General features: G+C 44.1%; 1 protein-coding gene across 4 annotated transcripts; it reads left to right on the plus strand.

Moving 5' to 3' along the window:
- The first annotated feature begins 1830 nt into the window (after positions 1 to 1830).
- Positions 1831 to 15880, plus strand: ANKRD66 (ankyrin repeat domain 66). 4 transcript variants are annotated; one of them, XM_042986512.1, is made up of 5 exons: positions 1831 to 1888; positions 7958 to 8122; positions 9918 to 10146; positions 14646 to 14869; positions 15488 to 15880. In XM_042986512.1, the coding sequence occupies exons 2-5, from the start codon at positions 7960 to 7962 to the stop codon at positions 15490 to 15492; spliced, it is 621 nt and encodes a 206-aa protein (XP_042842446.1). In that variant the 5' UTR covers positions 1831 to 1888; positions 7958 to 7959; the 3' UTR covers positions 15493 to 15880. The 4 variants fall into 4 exon arrangements, with proteins under 4 accessions (XP_042842446.1, XP_042842444.1, XP_042842447.1 ...); XM_042986510.1 differs by having other exon boundaries at positions 14646 to 15880; XM_042986513.1 differs by having other exon boundaries at positions 14736 to 15880.
- The last annotated feature ends 359 nt before the right edge of the window (positions 15881 to 16239 follow it).

The raw sequence follows: 16239 nt of genomic DNA on the forward strand, positions 1-16239 counted from the left end.
CAACATAGTACAAAAGCAGAAAGCTGCTTTCACAGGAAGGAAGGTACAGAATAGGTAAACAGGTAGACAGGGCCATAGACCTCAGTAGGGTGAAACTGACTGGAGTAGGGCTAATTAGCAAAAGTAAGGTGCCTTGTGGACTCATGCTCTGTCTTACCCCTAGGCGAGCTAAGATAAACAGAAGGCTCTCCTTGTGCCTGTGGTAAACAACCATCGGTCCAGTGCCAGGATTTTGTTTTGTATTGACCCAAACCCCTATCACAGGATATCTTCAAAACCCCCTTTCTCTCGCACACATGAGTTAATGTTCGTGGTTTCATGGTCTCTTTCCGCACATCCGTCATATTTGTAGGCCTTCTGATCCTAATAAAAATAGAGCAAGGACCCTTACTTGGGGCTCTTGTCTTCTCCCAGACATTACATCCTCTCTCACATTTTAATTCTGTGTCCGCTCTCTTGCTGGACAAGAGAGAACTTCAGGCTCAAAGTCTGTGACAGGGGGAGATGGTAAGAGATGCATTAAAACACAGTGGCTGTGTGAATTAATCAATTCACATAATGTCAACGGATCGCAACATTCTCATCTCTAAATGAATTTTTGAATCACGATTTCTAAAGTCCCTTCCTGATCTAAAAATGGCTTCTATGGAGAAGATACTCAACGGCAGTCACTTCAGCCAGAAATGCTAGTCCCAGTGCTTGAGCCAGTGTGACCAAAGGTCAATGTCTGGCCCATAGATGTTGCCGGGTGGCCTCTGTGTCTTATCACAATATAAGCAAGTGACCCTTGAGGGTAGATTATTGACATTCACCCCAGATGAAGGCATTCATTCAGTCATAATTTAAAAAAAAAATAAAATTTTGACAGAAATACCACACAAAGCTTTATAAACATAAGATGAAGATAAATTCTGATCTTGCAACAATATCAATTCTTTGTACACTGCAAGAAGTGGACTCTGCTAATGGAATACTGAATTTATGTAGTAAATGCTTTCAACATGGTCTGTCTTTTACTTTGGACTCTCAGCTCGAAGAAGAAAGGAACACGAGTCTTGTTCTCCACAGAGCCTAGTACAGTATATAAGGCATTCAGTAAACACATGTGGGAAGAAAGGTAGCAGAGAAATGATAGGAGAAAGAAAAAAAAAAAAGAATGAAAGAGGGGGGAAGAGAAAGAGAGGGAGGGGGAGAGAGATAAAGAGGGGGAGGAAGAAGAAAGGAAGGAAGGAAGGAAGGAAGGAAGGAAAGGAGGGAGGGAGAGAGAGAGAAAAGGGAGACAGGAAGACCAGCATCACCATAAAGATAGGAGATGCTAGATAAGGGATCAAAAACAAGGAGGCCATGAGAAATTGACTGAAGGCTTTCTCCTTCCTCCACCCTGTTAGCAGGTGCTTTATCAATTATTTCAGCTAAGCATCTTTCGTTGCCGAATGAGAAAAGTGTTAAAACTTCCTTTTATTGGTGAGAATTGAGTTTCAGCAAATTTAAGGGTCTTGCGCAAGATCTCAAGCTGGTTCTGAGAGTGTGGGGTGCATGTCATCTACGACACCCCGCGGTGGTCACCGGGCAGCGTGTTTCCTTCACAGTGCCCTGTGGACTGGCAATCTGTTTTTCCATTTTCATGCATTTGGATGAAATGCTACTTGAAGAGAAGCTGTCAAGGTCCACACTCAGACTATAGAAGCAGGCCAGGACCGCTGACCAGCTTCAGTGGAAGCAAAGGGGCAGTCCCCTTTCCTCCAGCAAGCACCTCCTCCCGGAGGCCTACCTTGATTGACAGGCTTTACTGACGAAGGAGGGGCCAGTTTCCATGGTGTGAACAAAACAAACCTCTGGCCCCTAAGACGCCTGCCTGTGCTGGGTGCCTCAGATCTCAAGCAAGAGAGTAAGTATTTTTATATTACTCCTGCCTTCAGCTTTTTACACCTATTATGGATCATTCATATTATTAGAACTTATATTTACTGGCTACTTCTTTACATTTGGGCTCCTGTACCAGAAAGACAGAAATTCAGGTGCACTTCATGAAATTTATGAAGATTCATGTGAAGGAAAGTTTGCTAAATTTCAGTACTCAGTTGCAGGCTAATGAATTGGACGTTTTCTACATTTTTTTTTTTTTAAAGAAAGCCTCTAGCAGTATCATTTATTTTTTAAAAATTTTAATGCTTATTTATTTTTGGGGGGGGGAGGGGCAGAGAGAGGACAACACAGAATCGGAAGCAGACTCCAGGCTCTGAGTTGTCAACACAGAGCCCGACGCGGGGCTCAAACCCACAAACCGTGAGATCATGACCTGAACTGAAATCGGAGGCTTAACCGACTGAGCCACCCAGGCGCCCCCTCATTTATTGTTTTTAAACGGCTTTATTGAGCTATAATTCACATACCATAAAATTCATTTATTTATAGTACATAATTCAGTGGTTTTTAATATATTCAAAGTTATGAAAGCCTCACTTGCCCCTGCCTAATTTTAGAACGTTTCATCACCTCCCCCCCCCCCCCCCCCCCGCGCAAAGAAATCCTATCCCCATTAGTAGTCACTTCCTACCCCCACCTCCTCCCAGTTCAGGCAATCAATAATCTACTCTCTATCTCTGTGGATTTGCCTATCCTGGACACTTCACATAATTGGAATCTTACAATGTGTGGTCTCTTGCGCCTGGCTTCTTTCATTTAGCACGTTTTCAAGGTCCATTCGTGTTGTATCAGGTGTCAGGACTTTATTCCTTTTCTTTGTCAAATAATGTTACATTGTATGAACTCCCACATTTTATTCATGCATTCACCTACTAAGGGACATTTGGGTTGTTTCCACTCTTGGCTATTATGAATAATGCTGCTGGAAACATGCGTGTAACAAGTTTTTGTGTGGATATGTATTTTCATTTCTGTAGGTAAATAGCTAAGTGTGGAGTTACAGGTCATATGATAAGTCTATGTTTAACTTTTTGAAGCACTGCCAAACTGTTTTCCAAAGCAGCTGCCCCATTTTATATCCCTACCACATCTGTGAGGGGTTCAATTTCCCCACATCCTCAGTGACACTTGACATTGTCTGTCTTTTTGATTACAGTTATTCTAGAGGGTGTGAGTGGTGTTTCAGTATGGTTTTCATTTGCATTTCCTCCGTGACTAATGATGTTGAGCATTTTTTTCAGGTGCTTATTATTTTGTGCATATCTTCATGTGCCTATTCTTTTGGAGAAACTTCTGTTTATACTCCTTGACGACTGCTAATGGAGCTTTTTGTTTTTTATTGTTGAATTGTAAGAGTTCTGTATGTATTCTGGATACAAATCTCTTGTCAGATATATAATTTTCAAATATTTTCTCCCATATTTGCTTTTATACTTTTCCTAAGGTATTGTTTGTAGAAAAAAAGTTTTTAATTTTGGTAAAATTCAATTTATCTGTTTGTTTTCTTTTGTTTCTTGTGCTTTTGCCGTCCTGTCTATGAACCGTTTCATTGTCTAACCCAAAGTAATGAAGATTTGCTCCCATGTTTTCTTCTAAATGTTTTAGTTTTAGGTCTTCTATAAATCTGCAATTCATTTTAAGTTTTGTGTGTGGCATGAGGGAAAGGATTAACTTAATTCTTGAGTATGTGAATACCCAACTGTGTCAGCACCATTTGGAAAGACTACGATTTTCCTGGCACCTTTGCTGAAAGCCAATGACCATAATGTAAGCGTTTATTTCTGGACTCCCAATTCTGTCCCTTTTCTCTCTCTGTATCTATTTTTATGCCACACAATGTACTTTGTATCACAGTTTTTTGGTTACTGTATCTTTATAGTAAGTTTAGAAATCTGGAAGTTTGAGTCCTCCTACTGTGGTCTTTTGCAAGATTGTTTGGCCTATTCTGAGTCCTTTGTATTTCCATATGAAGTTTTAGGATCACTTCATCAATTTCTCTGCAAATAAATGTAGCTACTCATTGGAAACTTCTACTTGAATTGCAACTTCTCTGTGGGAAGTTGTGGAATTTCCTTGGTATGAACACAAACGTGACCCCAATGGAGTTGACTTAAGCCCAAACCTGGTTAAAGGTTGGTGTGAAATGTAAGCAGAGGCTTCCAGACAACTGATTCTAAAAATGGTTTGTTTTTTGTGACACCTGCAGGTCGGAAAGCCTCCAGTACTTGTTCACGATTTGATTTATCATCGATCAAATCCTCCGGTGTAAGGGTTTTCTTACTAAAACAAACAAGCCAAAAAGAGGAAACACATCCCATGCCATCTTCTCTTACCTAATATATACTGAGCGCTCACTTCCTGCAAAAAGGCATGTCCTTGTCCGACACATCTAGTGACTCTGAAGCACTTCAGGCCGAGGCCCAGGCATCTATTTTTTTATTTTTTATTTTTTTTTTAACGTTTATTTAGTTTTGAGACAGAGAGAGACAGAGCATGAACAGGGGAGGGTCAGAGAGAGAGGGAGACACAGAATCTGAAACAGGCTCCAGGCTCTGAGCTGTCAGCACAGAGCCCGATGCAGAGCTCGAACTCACGGACTGCGAGATCGTGACCTGAGCCGAAGTCGGACGCTTAACCGACGGAGCTACCCAGGCGCCCCTGGGCATCTATTTTTTAAAACTCACCAGTAATTTTCACGTAGTCCTTCAGTGAGGAACAACAGCCGCATCCCTACTGCTTCTCCCTTACTTCAGGTCTCTCCCCTGCCTTGTAGCCAGAGACATTGCTACTCAGTGCGGTCTATGAACTGGTAGTTGTCGTGTTGACTTGTTACAGATGCAGGGTCTCAGGTCTCCTCCTAGACCTACTGAATCAGAATCTGCATTTTAACAAGATCCCAGATGCTTTCTATGGACCAGAGGTTGGTAAACTACGGTCTACGGGCCAAGTGTGGCTCACTCCATTTTTCCAGGCATGTGGTCACCACTTATGAGGGTGGCTCTCGGGGGGCAAGCACGGTGAGCTTTGGAGAGCTAACTGCTCTCTAGTCTGCTCTTAGCACTTGTCCGCTGAGCTCACGGCTGTGCCTAGTCCCTGCCCAGGGCCCTGCTGGTCAGCGCCTATACTTTGGGGACTCTGCTGTAGGCAGTGAGCAATAGGAATGGTCCAGCCAAGTTACCTTGCCTCCCACCAGCTGTCAACTTGAACTGATTGGGCTGTTGGAGAGGAGAGAGGGCATGCTGGGATCTGGGCATCACTGGAGTAAAGGGCAAGTGACCATCCTTTCAGCCAGACCCCTCCTCCCCAGGCTGGTTGCTCTTGGCCCTGAGAATGTCTCCAGATGAGCGTGGCACAAAGGACGCTCACCCACCACCACCAATCGTTCCCCTCCCAGGATGGCCCGCCTCTGGCAAGAGGTTTTCTCTTGTTGCATAATAGTTAGGTAACGTTAAATAATCGCCTTGAGTTTTGCCTCTTGGCCTATAAAGGCTAAGAAGTCTCCTATCCAGCCCTTTATAGGAAACATTTGTGGATCCTTGGTCTGTACGTCAGTTAGAGCCACTTGCTCTTTGCAGAATGTGCCTCCCTCCCCACTCCCGATGCGCTGTTGCCTGGGCTGGATCTTCCACTATGGCCATGCCCGAGAAAACTCTTACTCATCCTTTGGGGAGTCGGCTTAGGTCACTTTTGGAAAAAAGTCCCTTTCACTTCCTAGCCTGGGGAAATGTCCTTTCCTTCTGTCCCCAGAAAAATCACTGCCATTATAACACTTAGGACATTGCATGTTAATTATGTTACGCACTTCTCTCCCCCTCTAGGGCTGTCCTCATATTTCCGTCTACATCAGGAGGTCTCATATGAGGCTCAATAATTCACATTTCAAATAAATTCCTAGGTGCTGCTGCTGCTGGGCCACAATGTGTCTGGCTGACTCCAAATTCTTCTTGAGATCTCAACTGAAATGTTGGGATCAAAGAGACATTCTCGCTGGGCCCACCGCACGTGGCTCTCTCCTCATTCCTTAATTCTATCCCAACCCCTGGGGCACCTGGGTGGCCCAGTTGGCTAAGGGTCCGACTTCGCCTCAAGTCATGATCTCACAGTTTGTGGGTTTGAGCCCCGCGTCAGGCTCTGTGCTGACAGCTCAGAGCCTGGAGCCTGCTTCGGATTCTGTGTCTCCCTCTCTCTCTGCCCCTTCCCCGCTTGCAGTTTGCCTCTCTCTCTCTCTCAAAAATAAGTAAACATTTAAAAAATTTCTATCCCAATCCCTTATTTTGTTTATATCTGTAATTCCCAAACTTGATGGTCTCAGGACTCCTTTACCTTTAAATACCTTTACCTTTAAATAATAAATTTACCTTATTAGAAATTAAAATGCAGGCATTTATATACATTGCATTAATGCAATATACATTGCATTAATATACCATAACATAAAAATATTTTTATGAAAAATAATTACATTTTCTAAAGCAAAAGAAATGAGAAGAGTAACATTGTTTATGTATGTATGTATGTATGTGTTTATGTAGTTGAATCCCTATAATATGTGGCTTAATAGAAGATAGGAGGGTTCTTAGATCTTCTGTATTCAGTTTGTTGTTTTGGCTGAAATATTGAAAGAAAATCTGGTTCCACATATATTGGAAAAGGGAATTGGGAAAGGGAAGAGTATTTTGTAGCCTTTTCAGATAACTGCAGATATTCTCTGATACTGTGCCCAAACTGACACATGGTTGTGTTTTTTAGTGACTTGGAATCTGAAACAACCTCAGTGTATTTTTTGTCCTCTCTCTCACTAAAATCCACAGGTCTATCTTGAATAGGTCTCTTTACCCATGCATGATTTTGTAACATCATCCACTTGTCATTTGGAAGACATCAGTTCACGGACTTATGCAGACTTCCCAAATGTTGACACATTTCATTACAGAATCTTTTAAAATAACTTTTGTGAAGTCATGCAATTAAGGGTCAACATGCATAGTTCTTACTACTTTAGTTTCTTGGTTGAAACTACCTTTTCGTTTTTTTTTTTTTTAATATTTATTTATTTTTGAGACAGAGACAGAGCATGAACAGGGGAAGGGCAGAGAAAGAGGGAGACACAGAATCTGAAGCAGGCTCCAGGCTCCGAGCTGTCAGCACAGAGCCCGACGCGGGGCTCGAACTCACGAACTGTGAGATCATGACCTGAGCTGAAGTCGGACGCGTAACCGACTGAGCCACCCAGGTGCCCCCCTTTTCGTTTGTTTTTGACTCTCCGTGTGTGATGCCACTGCCTTGCTTCATGCTGAGGCAACAGCAGCTTTGTACCTCATTGCTTTTCAACCCTCAGGGCAAATGTCTGCACAGTGAACAAGGCCAATGGCATTTTCATATTATAATGAAAATAGTTTTGACTGCATGCATCCCCTGAAAGAGTCCTAGAGATTCCTAAGCATCTGTAGACTGTAGTTTGAGAACTGTCGGTTTCTGCGTTAATGTTGTAGATAACTTGCAGCCGTGTTGTTTGCATGTTTATATCTAGTCCATCTGAATTGGTGTGCCAACAGTATTAACTTTCTCTGGAGTCCCTTCTCTGCATTCAGTCAGTAAACTTTTCACACGGATTGTCATTGTACCCTCACAACAACTCCGGCAAGTTGTCTCCGGGTTATAGATGAGAAAGCCAAGGCGCAGAATCCCACAACTAATTCAGAATCGCACTACCAGCACTTTGGAACGGGAACTGGAGATAGCACTGGAAAGTGGTTTGAGGCCAAATAGAAAATGCCAGCCCATGAATTCAGCCTGTATGCCTGGAGGCAGAGGGGAGCCTCGATAGATTTTAGGTAAGGGACTGGCATGTACTAACCATGGTGGCTGAGATCCAAATACACCCTCAGCAGGGCACACACATGCAAATTTGTGAGCGGAGAAAGAAAGTAAATGGTAAAGAATCCCGTGGAATCACGTACTGAGAAGAAAGAGCTGTAGAGAACTTCCTAAGGGGCATGTTTCCCCCCCCCCCCCCCCCCCATTATTTCAGTCATGGAATCGACCAAAATGTCAGACATGACAAAGCTTCACCAAGCTGTGGCTGTTGGGGATTACAGTTTAGTGAAAAAGATTTTGAAGAAAGGTCTCTGTGACCCAAACTACAAGGATGTGGACTGGAATGACCGAACTCCACTTCACTGGGCTGCAATCAAAGGTGAGTGGGCAGTGCCTGGGTAGAATCCCTCTTTTGGAGCCCACCATTTGTGAAGTGACCAGTCTGTGTGGGGGTAGTAGAAAGAACATTTCTTGAGAGCCAAATGGAACATTTCAACCCTGGCACCACCACTTACTGGTTGTAGCACCTTCAGCAAATTATTTAATGTCTCTGGGCCTTAAGTGAGTTATCTACATAATGGAAACTGATGCTACCTTGGAATCTTGTGGTGAGGATTCACTAAGATAATGCATGTACAGTGCCCAGCCCATAATTTGCTCTCAATTGATATTAGTCTTCTGCCCTCTTGACCTCCAACAAGAAAGGGAACATCATTGCCGAGGTCAGACAGGGACTCTGCCTTGTTCATTGCTATAACCCCCATGCCTCACATGGCTCGGTTACAGAATTCAAGGAGAATAGTAGCAAAAGCAGCCAATGGGCCTATCAAGGCCTTCAGCAATGGAACACCATGGAAGGATGTCAAGTAAGAGAGTGTTCTGTTTGCTTTTTAAAATTTTGTTTTGACTTCTATATGGAGAATGGATTGGCAGGAAGCAAGACTGGATGCAGAGAAATCAGTTGGTAGAATTTTGCAGAAACTTAAGTCCAAGGTGATGGTGGCTATAATGAAGCACCTTTTAGTGAACACTTGCTTTATGCTGGGCACTGTGCTGTATACATTATGCCTGTGGTTTCATTTGTACTTCACAAGAACTCACTGAGGGAGGTGATCATATTTTTAATTTACAAATGAGGAAACCTGAGCCTCACACCTTCATTTCTCGTCTGGGATGCCATAGTCAGCAGCTGTTATTTACTGGCAGGTATGAGCCCACATCCGTCGTCCCCAAAAGCCTGGGCTCTTAACTGGTGCTAACTATAAAGTCGGTGGGACTTAAAATATTTTTTATCGAGGTGTAATTAATATACAGCATTATATCAGTTTCAGAGGTACAACAACACAATGACTAAATTTTTTTATGTGTTGCGAAATGAGCACCACAGTAACTGAAGTTAAAATCTGTCCCCATTTGTAGTTACCAAAAAGCTTTCTTCTGGTAAGTTTTAAGATCTACTCTCTTGGCAGCTTTCAAATCTGCAACACAGCCTCGTTAACTATAGTCACCCTGTGGTACATTGCATCGTCGGGACTTACTTATTTTATAACTGATGTTTGGACCTTTTGCCGGTCGTCACTCGTTTCTCCCACCCCTTACCCCCCACCTCTGGCAACCACCAGTTTGTTCACTGAACCAGTGATATTGGTGTGTTTGTGTGTGTGTGAGGTTTCTGTTGCTGTTGTTCTTGTAGATTCCGCGTACAAGTGAGATCCTAAGGTATTTCTTTTTCTCTGGCTTATTTCCACTCAGCGTAATGCCCTCAAGGCCCATCCCTGTTGTTGCAAAATGTTTGCTTTTCAATCACCATTGAGACTGACAAAAGCTGAGTGAGCCTGACCAGTGCCCTACAGGCATGAGTAGGGCGCCTTAGGAGGGAAAGCAAGATTCCTAGGAAGGGATTGGGGGGAAGGGAATGCCCTGGAGGGAGGGAGTAGAGGGAATAGTTGGAGGGCCCAGGCCTCTGGTAGGAGCAAGGTTCATGGGGTGAAGTGGGGCACTGCGTCCCTGGTAAGAAGGGGCGGGGGAAGGAGAGGGAGGGTGAGGAGGGGCTTCCCAGCAAATGTCTTCCCTTCTTTTGGACAACCTAGGCTAGTTCTGGCCTCCGCGGGGGCAGAGACATTTTAATCTTAACCTCTTCCCGTTTCTTCCCGTTTCTTCCCGTTACATCTAAGGGCATGTGGAGGTGATGCAGCTCCTTATAGAATACGGAGCCAGGCCCTGCCTGGTGACTGATGTGGGCTGGACCCCAGCTCATTTTGCAGCTGAGTCAGGCCACGTGAATGTGCTCAAAATTCTCCATGCATTGCATGCGGCCATCGACGCCCCCGACTTCTTTGGAGACACGCCGAAGAGGATCGCACAGATCTATGGGCAGACCGCCTGTGTGGCGTTTCTGGAGAAGTAAGTTTCCTTTATTTCCAGCTAGAGAAGTGGCAGAGAAACAGGAGCCTGTGATCAAGATATCTGCCAACTCAGTGGTCTCGGGCCCATCCCAGGGAATGAGCAAATTCAGCTAACAGTTGTCTGAGTTGTTTTTATTAACTTTTCACAGAAATGACTAGTTTAGGTGGAAGCGACATTGCTGCAGATTTTGTGAAATCTATTGTTTTTGTATTATACCAAAATTATAGTTATTTTAATGATACATATTTATAACAATGTTAACAACATCTCATTGTTATAATTACTATTTTAGATTATACAAAAATTATCTCAGATAAGAGAGGTGAGACACCAAGTTTGCCAATGGGACGTGGGACAAGATTCATGCAGCCCCTGCAGATTCCTGAAAGGTATTCATACTAGCTATGTGACCTTGGGCAAGTTAAGCCACCTTGCTGGCTCAGTTTTCGTATTAAAAATGAACCTGGTGAATTAGGCTATCAGCTGTAAGGTCCCTTCTACCTTTTAAAATTGCTGTTCGCCTATGAATCTTCTATTCTCACACTCACCTAACATAAGGACTTTTCTAGCATTCGCTAATCTTTTCTCTCACCCACACATTCAAATGGAATGAAGTGTCAGTGATGCACGTGACAGTTACAGCTTCGGGAGGCATGGAAATAAAATTTAGGAATTTATGATCCGGTTGGGTTAATCAGTAGTTCGTACACGAGGCAGTAAAGTAACAGAATGACGGTGGCATTGCCTGAAAACCAAAATGAGATCCGTAGCAAATCTGACTCCAGGGCAGGGCAGTTCATGGTGGGGAAGGGGGATGACCGTGAAATCACCTTCTAAGAACTTGAAGATAAAGTTATCGTCTGTTAAGTAAAATAGTTGCTTACAATGAGGTTGGATATCTGTAGAAGTAACCAAAGAGACCTTCTCTTAAGAAGGTGCTCCACAGTAAAAAATACTCAAGCAGTGCCTGGGTGGTTCAGTCTGTGAAACCCCTGGCTCTTGATTTTGGCTCAGGTCATGATCCCAGGGTTGTGGGATCAAGCCCCGTGTTGGGCTCCGTGCTGAGCACAGAGCCTGCCTGGGATTCTCTCTCTCTTTTTCTCTCTGCCCTCCGCCACGTGTACACATGCACGTGCTCTGTCTCTCTTTCTCTCTCTATCTCAAAAAAAATAAATAAATAAATAAATATCATGATTGAGGTGATTTGGAGGTTAAAGAGACAGAACCTTGAGTCCTGACTCGAAGACTCTTCTCCCCAATCCTGCATCATTCCCTACATTCAGTGAGCGTCATCCATTGGGGACCTCAGCATCTGCAGCATTGTTCTCTGAACTTTTAAAAACTCTTAACATATCACTATGTGGGCATGGTTCCCTCTCTTCGTTCTGCCAGTTGCTGGATCACCACACAGGGATTTGAATGCATCAAGACCTCTTCTCATTCAGCTTCTTCTTTCCCTCCCGATCCGTCGTCTGCCTGAAGGTTCCACGATCTTCCATCTATCTGCCATCTGGACGCCATGATACACTGCTTCTTCCACTCTGTTCCCATGATTCTTAAGTTTCCAACCGTTTGTCCTTCTGTACCATATGACCCAGCATTCCCACCCTTGAGTCAGTGTCTGTCTTCGCCACTCCTGTGCCTGTCCTGGTGGAGAAAAGCCCACAACGACGTACACAGGCACCATCAGAAATTCTGGAATTCCTGTCTTCAGCTGAGCCCTCAGAACAGTTGGACTATCCCTTCTTGTCCTGCTCCTTCATTGACGACTCACGTCCCCATCGTACCTCCACCTGTTCCTCAGACAGTAGGCTTTCCCCTTCATAGAGAAGATTGAAGCCAAGAGCATATGTATTTCAACCTCCTACACCTACATGTGGTATATACACCACATCCGTTCCTTCTTACCTTCCTGTCTGTCCTTCTGGGAGAAGTGTTACCTCTCCATATAGGCCCTGATCCAAATCTTTGTACCTCCTACAGGGCCATCGTTCCCATACTCTCTGTTGCATCTTTTACCCTCTCTTCTGTATTTTTGGCTTTTTTTCTACTCCTTCCCTTCAGTCCTCATTGGCCTTTGAACCTGTTCAAATAGATCTTATGGAACAAGCACACAAACGATTAGAGGTCCTTCTAACTGTCTGCTGTTTCTTTTCTCTTCCTGCATTTCTATGCTACTTGAATGTTACTCTGTGTAATCGTCTCTCCTTCCTCACCCACCTTTGCGCTTCTTCCCCACTGTTGTCTTAATCAGTGCTCATCCGGGGAGGTCCTTGTTGCTAAATGAGTGACCTCTTATCAGTTCTCATCTCCCTTAATTTGGTATTTGACTGCCCTTCTCTTTTGGCATGTCTCCTTGGATAACTTTTTATCCTCTCTGATGCTACTGTCTTCTATTTCTCCTTGCACCTATCTGATCATTTCTTCTCATGATTCTCTTGGGCTCTGATTCTCGCTTGCCTTTTAGATGCTGAAATTCCTCAGCATCTTATCCTTGGCTGTCCTCTGCTGAACCTCTCTGCATAATCTCATCCCCTTCCTAGTGACCCGTGGGTGGATAAGCATGATACATGAGCCCAGCATAACTGAAGTGGAAGATGGGTGGTTCCTCCAAATAGTGGGGGTGGGGGTGGGGTGCTATTACCAGGAAAAGTGGGCCTGCAGGGCTGAGCCGACGAAAACAACAACGATCAGCCACATCACGTGTAAGTCATGTTTAGGTATCATCATCTTCCATGTGGAACTTCCCTTTTGACAGTTGAAAGGGGTTAGAGAGAAGGAATCCTGGTTAAGAGGAAATTAATCTGGACCTTGAAAGATAGCTAAGGCCTGACTAATGCAGGAGGGAGAAAGATTCTTGATTTGGAGAGAAGGGCACCAAGTCGGAAGTGTGCAGGGGTTGTGCATACGTGTGAGGGAGTGGAGGGGGAGTGAAAGGATGAGTGGCCTGGCTAAGTACACCACTCATGCTAGAGAGAAGTGGAGAATAAGGTTGGGTGGGTGGGTGACCATTATGGGATGGGCGAGCAGATGAGTGTGAACTCATCTAGGCATTGAGGAGAGGAAACAGATGCTCTAGCAAAGTCCCTTCTGTAGGGGAAGAGACAGCAGGGGTGGTATGCAGCTAGGATTGGAGGCACTCAGACCATAAGTAGGGAGGTCACTGAGGAATTTCTTAATGCCTCATGTTGCAAGTAGGTGCTCTCCTGGGCTAGGATGATGAAAAGAAAGGATATAAGAGAATTTCAGAAAAAGCCTGGACAGTATTTGACAACTTGCTGAATATCCCAGGGGTCCTAGTGAAATAATTCAACTTTTGGTTCGGCTTCCTCTAAGCCGTGCATTCAACAAATATTTTGGAGCCCTACCTACCATGCCCACTGCTTTGAACTCGATACCACAAAGGATTTAAAGATAAATCAGATACAGTGTTGGATGTCAAGTTCCCTGTGTGAGAGGGGAGATACTTGTTTACATAAATAGTGCTACTATGGGATAGAAGGTGGCAAAGCCCAAAAAGAGCAGGGCAGAGGAAGGATGTTATGTGGTCTAAATACGGAGCGGTCACTTCTTGTTGTTAAGGGGACAAGCAGGTTTGCTATCTAAAGAGATAAAAATTGAATAATAAAGATTGAACTGTGCTTTTTGTAAAACTTTGTACTTGAACTACTTCAAACGATACTGTTGTCTGCTTTTCTTTGTCCATGTGTGTATGATGATCTATTTACCCATTCCTCTCTTACCTCTTCTATTGTTCCATATCTACCACCTATCTATATATCGTGTAAGTATTCTTTTCACAAATCCTTCTATATACAAATAATACATATGTGATTATGGCTACTTTTCTTTTTTAAATGTTTCCATATTTTAAATTCTTATACAACAAGGGTGCTTGAGCGGCTCAGATGGTTAAGCACCAACTTTGGCTCAGGTCATGCTCTCTCAGTTCGTGGGTTCAAGCCCTGCGTGGGGCTCTGTGCTGACAGCTGAGCCCGGAGCCTGCTTCGGATTCTGCGTTTCCCTCTCCATCTGTTCCTCTCACACTTGCACTCTCACTCTTTCAAAAATAAGTAAACATTTAAAAATTTTTTTTAATAAAAAAATAAAATCTTATGCAACAAATGTACATGGTTTTATAATTAAGGAAAAAATACAATGGAAAAAGAAACGAAGGAAAACAGCATCCTAGTAATATGCTGGTGGCTCTGTGAATGTGAGTCCTTCAGCATTAGCAGTGTCGTCTACACGCTAAGTGCCCATCCTTCTATGAACTTCCCACTCTGGGCATGCCATTTTTCTCCACCTCAGTAGCTTCTTTAGTGTCCGAGGTCCCGAAGCGTACACTTCGAGATGCTGGAGCTTGGCCCCCTTCTTTCTCTCCGGGACTCCTGAGGTGGCGGGGCTGTGTGCAGAGGGCTGGAAGAGACGCCCACGCTGATGCCAGCCCAGAGTCTCCCACCCGGGTACTGAGAGCCGCCATCTTGCCCACACAGGCTGTCCCATCCGGGTACTGAGAGCCGCCATCTTGACCACACAGGCTCTCCCATCCGGGTACTGAGAGCCGCCATCTTGCCCCTCTCCAGGGCCGAGCCCGAGTGCCAGGACCATCGCCGCACTGCCAGGCAGAAGGGGCTGCCTCTGGACCAGAGGGACGAAGACTGGGATGCCAAGAAAAGGGAGCTGGAGCTGTCTCTTCCCTCCTCGAATCAAAAAACTAGTAAGAAAAAGATTAAAAAAATCCGAGGCCCCACCAGGCTGAGCCATCCCAAGGAGAGGAGAATGTGAGGACAGCGTTGGTGGCTCTGGCACCCATGTTTTCTGCGGAAATAGTTTTCCCTGGCACCAGACTAGGAGTGGTTAGATCTGTGCTGTCTTTACATGATTCTAGAGACCATTCTGTAAGACCATTCTGTAGACCGGCCTTCTACCGGCAGCTCATGACCTGTCATTCAACCCAAAGCCTCGCTGGGCGTTCCCTACAGGAGCTGCTGCCTCCTTGCTGATCCAAGCTGTCCACAAGTATTGCCAGAAAGGGACAAGTGTTAGCTGCTTGTGTTTGGCCATGAGTCCTTTGCACTGTCAGCACCCCGTGACCCACTATATGCAACTATTGAATTATAGGGGGCAAAGAAAGAGCTCTCCCTAAGGAAACTGGATTGTTTCAATGAAAAAAAAAGTAACAATACAATCCCAATAATTTCCAACCTACTCAGTTCAGTTAATCTATGGAAAAAAAAAAAAAGGTATTTGTTACCACGTAAGCCAAGCAAGGAGGTGAACAAATGTAGCTCCCAGTTTCCAGTTTTTTTTGTTTTGTTTGTTTGTTTCTTTGCAGAGTAGGGGCTCACAATCTCAGCATGGTCATTGATCAGTGATCACTTTCACATAAGAAAAACGGTGTGGGTGATGGACCAACTCATTGAGCGATAACCGGAAACCCCAACAAGAATTCATTTCATCCCACATAAGAAATGAGAGGTAGCAAGGATAGTGGACCATGTGAATACAGCTCTACTTGTGCAATGTGTATTTTAGGGAATCTGAACACAGATCAGGTATTTCCAATGAAAATATTGCATCCAAATTGAGATCTGCTCTAACTGTAAAATATATATCAGATTTTGAATACTTAGAAAAAATGTAAAACAGCTCATTAATGTTCTTGATTACATGGTGAAATGATACTATGTTAGATATTGAGTTAAATAAAACGTATTACTAACGTGAATTTTCTCTTTTTCCATCCACTTTTTGAAACACGTGGCTGCCAATGGGGTGCCTGGGTGACTCAGTCCGTTAAGCGTCTGACTCTTGATTTTGTCTCGGGCCTCAGGTCATGATCTCATGGCATGTGAGTTCAGTTGGAGCCCTGCATCCGGCTCCGTGCTGACAGCACACAGCCTGCTTGGGATCCTCTCCCACCCCCCCACCCCCCTTCCTTCTCTCCCCACCCCGTGCTTGTTCTCTTTCTCTCTCAAAAATAAATAAAAACTGAAAAGAAAAAAAGAAAATATGCGACTGCTAGAATGTTTAAAATTCCGTAGGTGGCTTGCCCTTTTTTTTTTTTTTTTTTTTTTTTTCCTCCTG

This window comes from Panthera tigris, chromosome B2, assembly GCF_018350195.1.
Source record: "Panthera tigris isolate Pti1 chromosome B2, P.tigris_Pti1_mat1.1, whole genome shotgun sequence".
Taxonomy (NCBI): Eukaryota; Metazoa; Chordata; class Mammalia; order Carnivora; family Felidae; genus Panthera; species Panthera tigris.

Coding starts and splice junctions, on each gene's coding strand:
- ANKRD66 (XM_042986510.1), top strand. CDS start 7,960: ATGGAATCGACCAAAATGTCAGACATGACAAAGCTTCACCAAGCTGTG. Junction 8,123..9,917: donor TCACTGGGCTGCAATCAAAG/GTGAGTGGGCAG, acceptor GTTACATCTAAG/GGCATGTGGAGGTGATGCAG. Junction 10,147..14,645: donor TGTGTGGCGTTTCTGGAGAA/GTAAGTTTCCTT, acceptor TTGCCCACACAG/GCTGTCCCATCCGGGTACTG.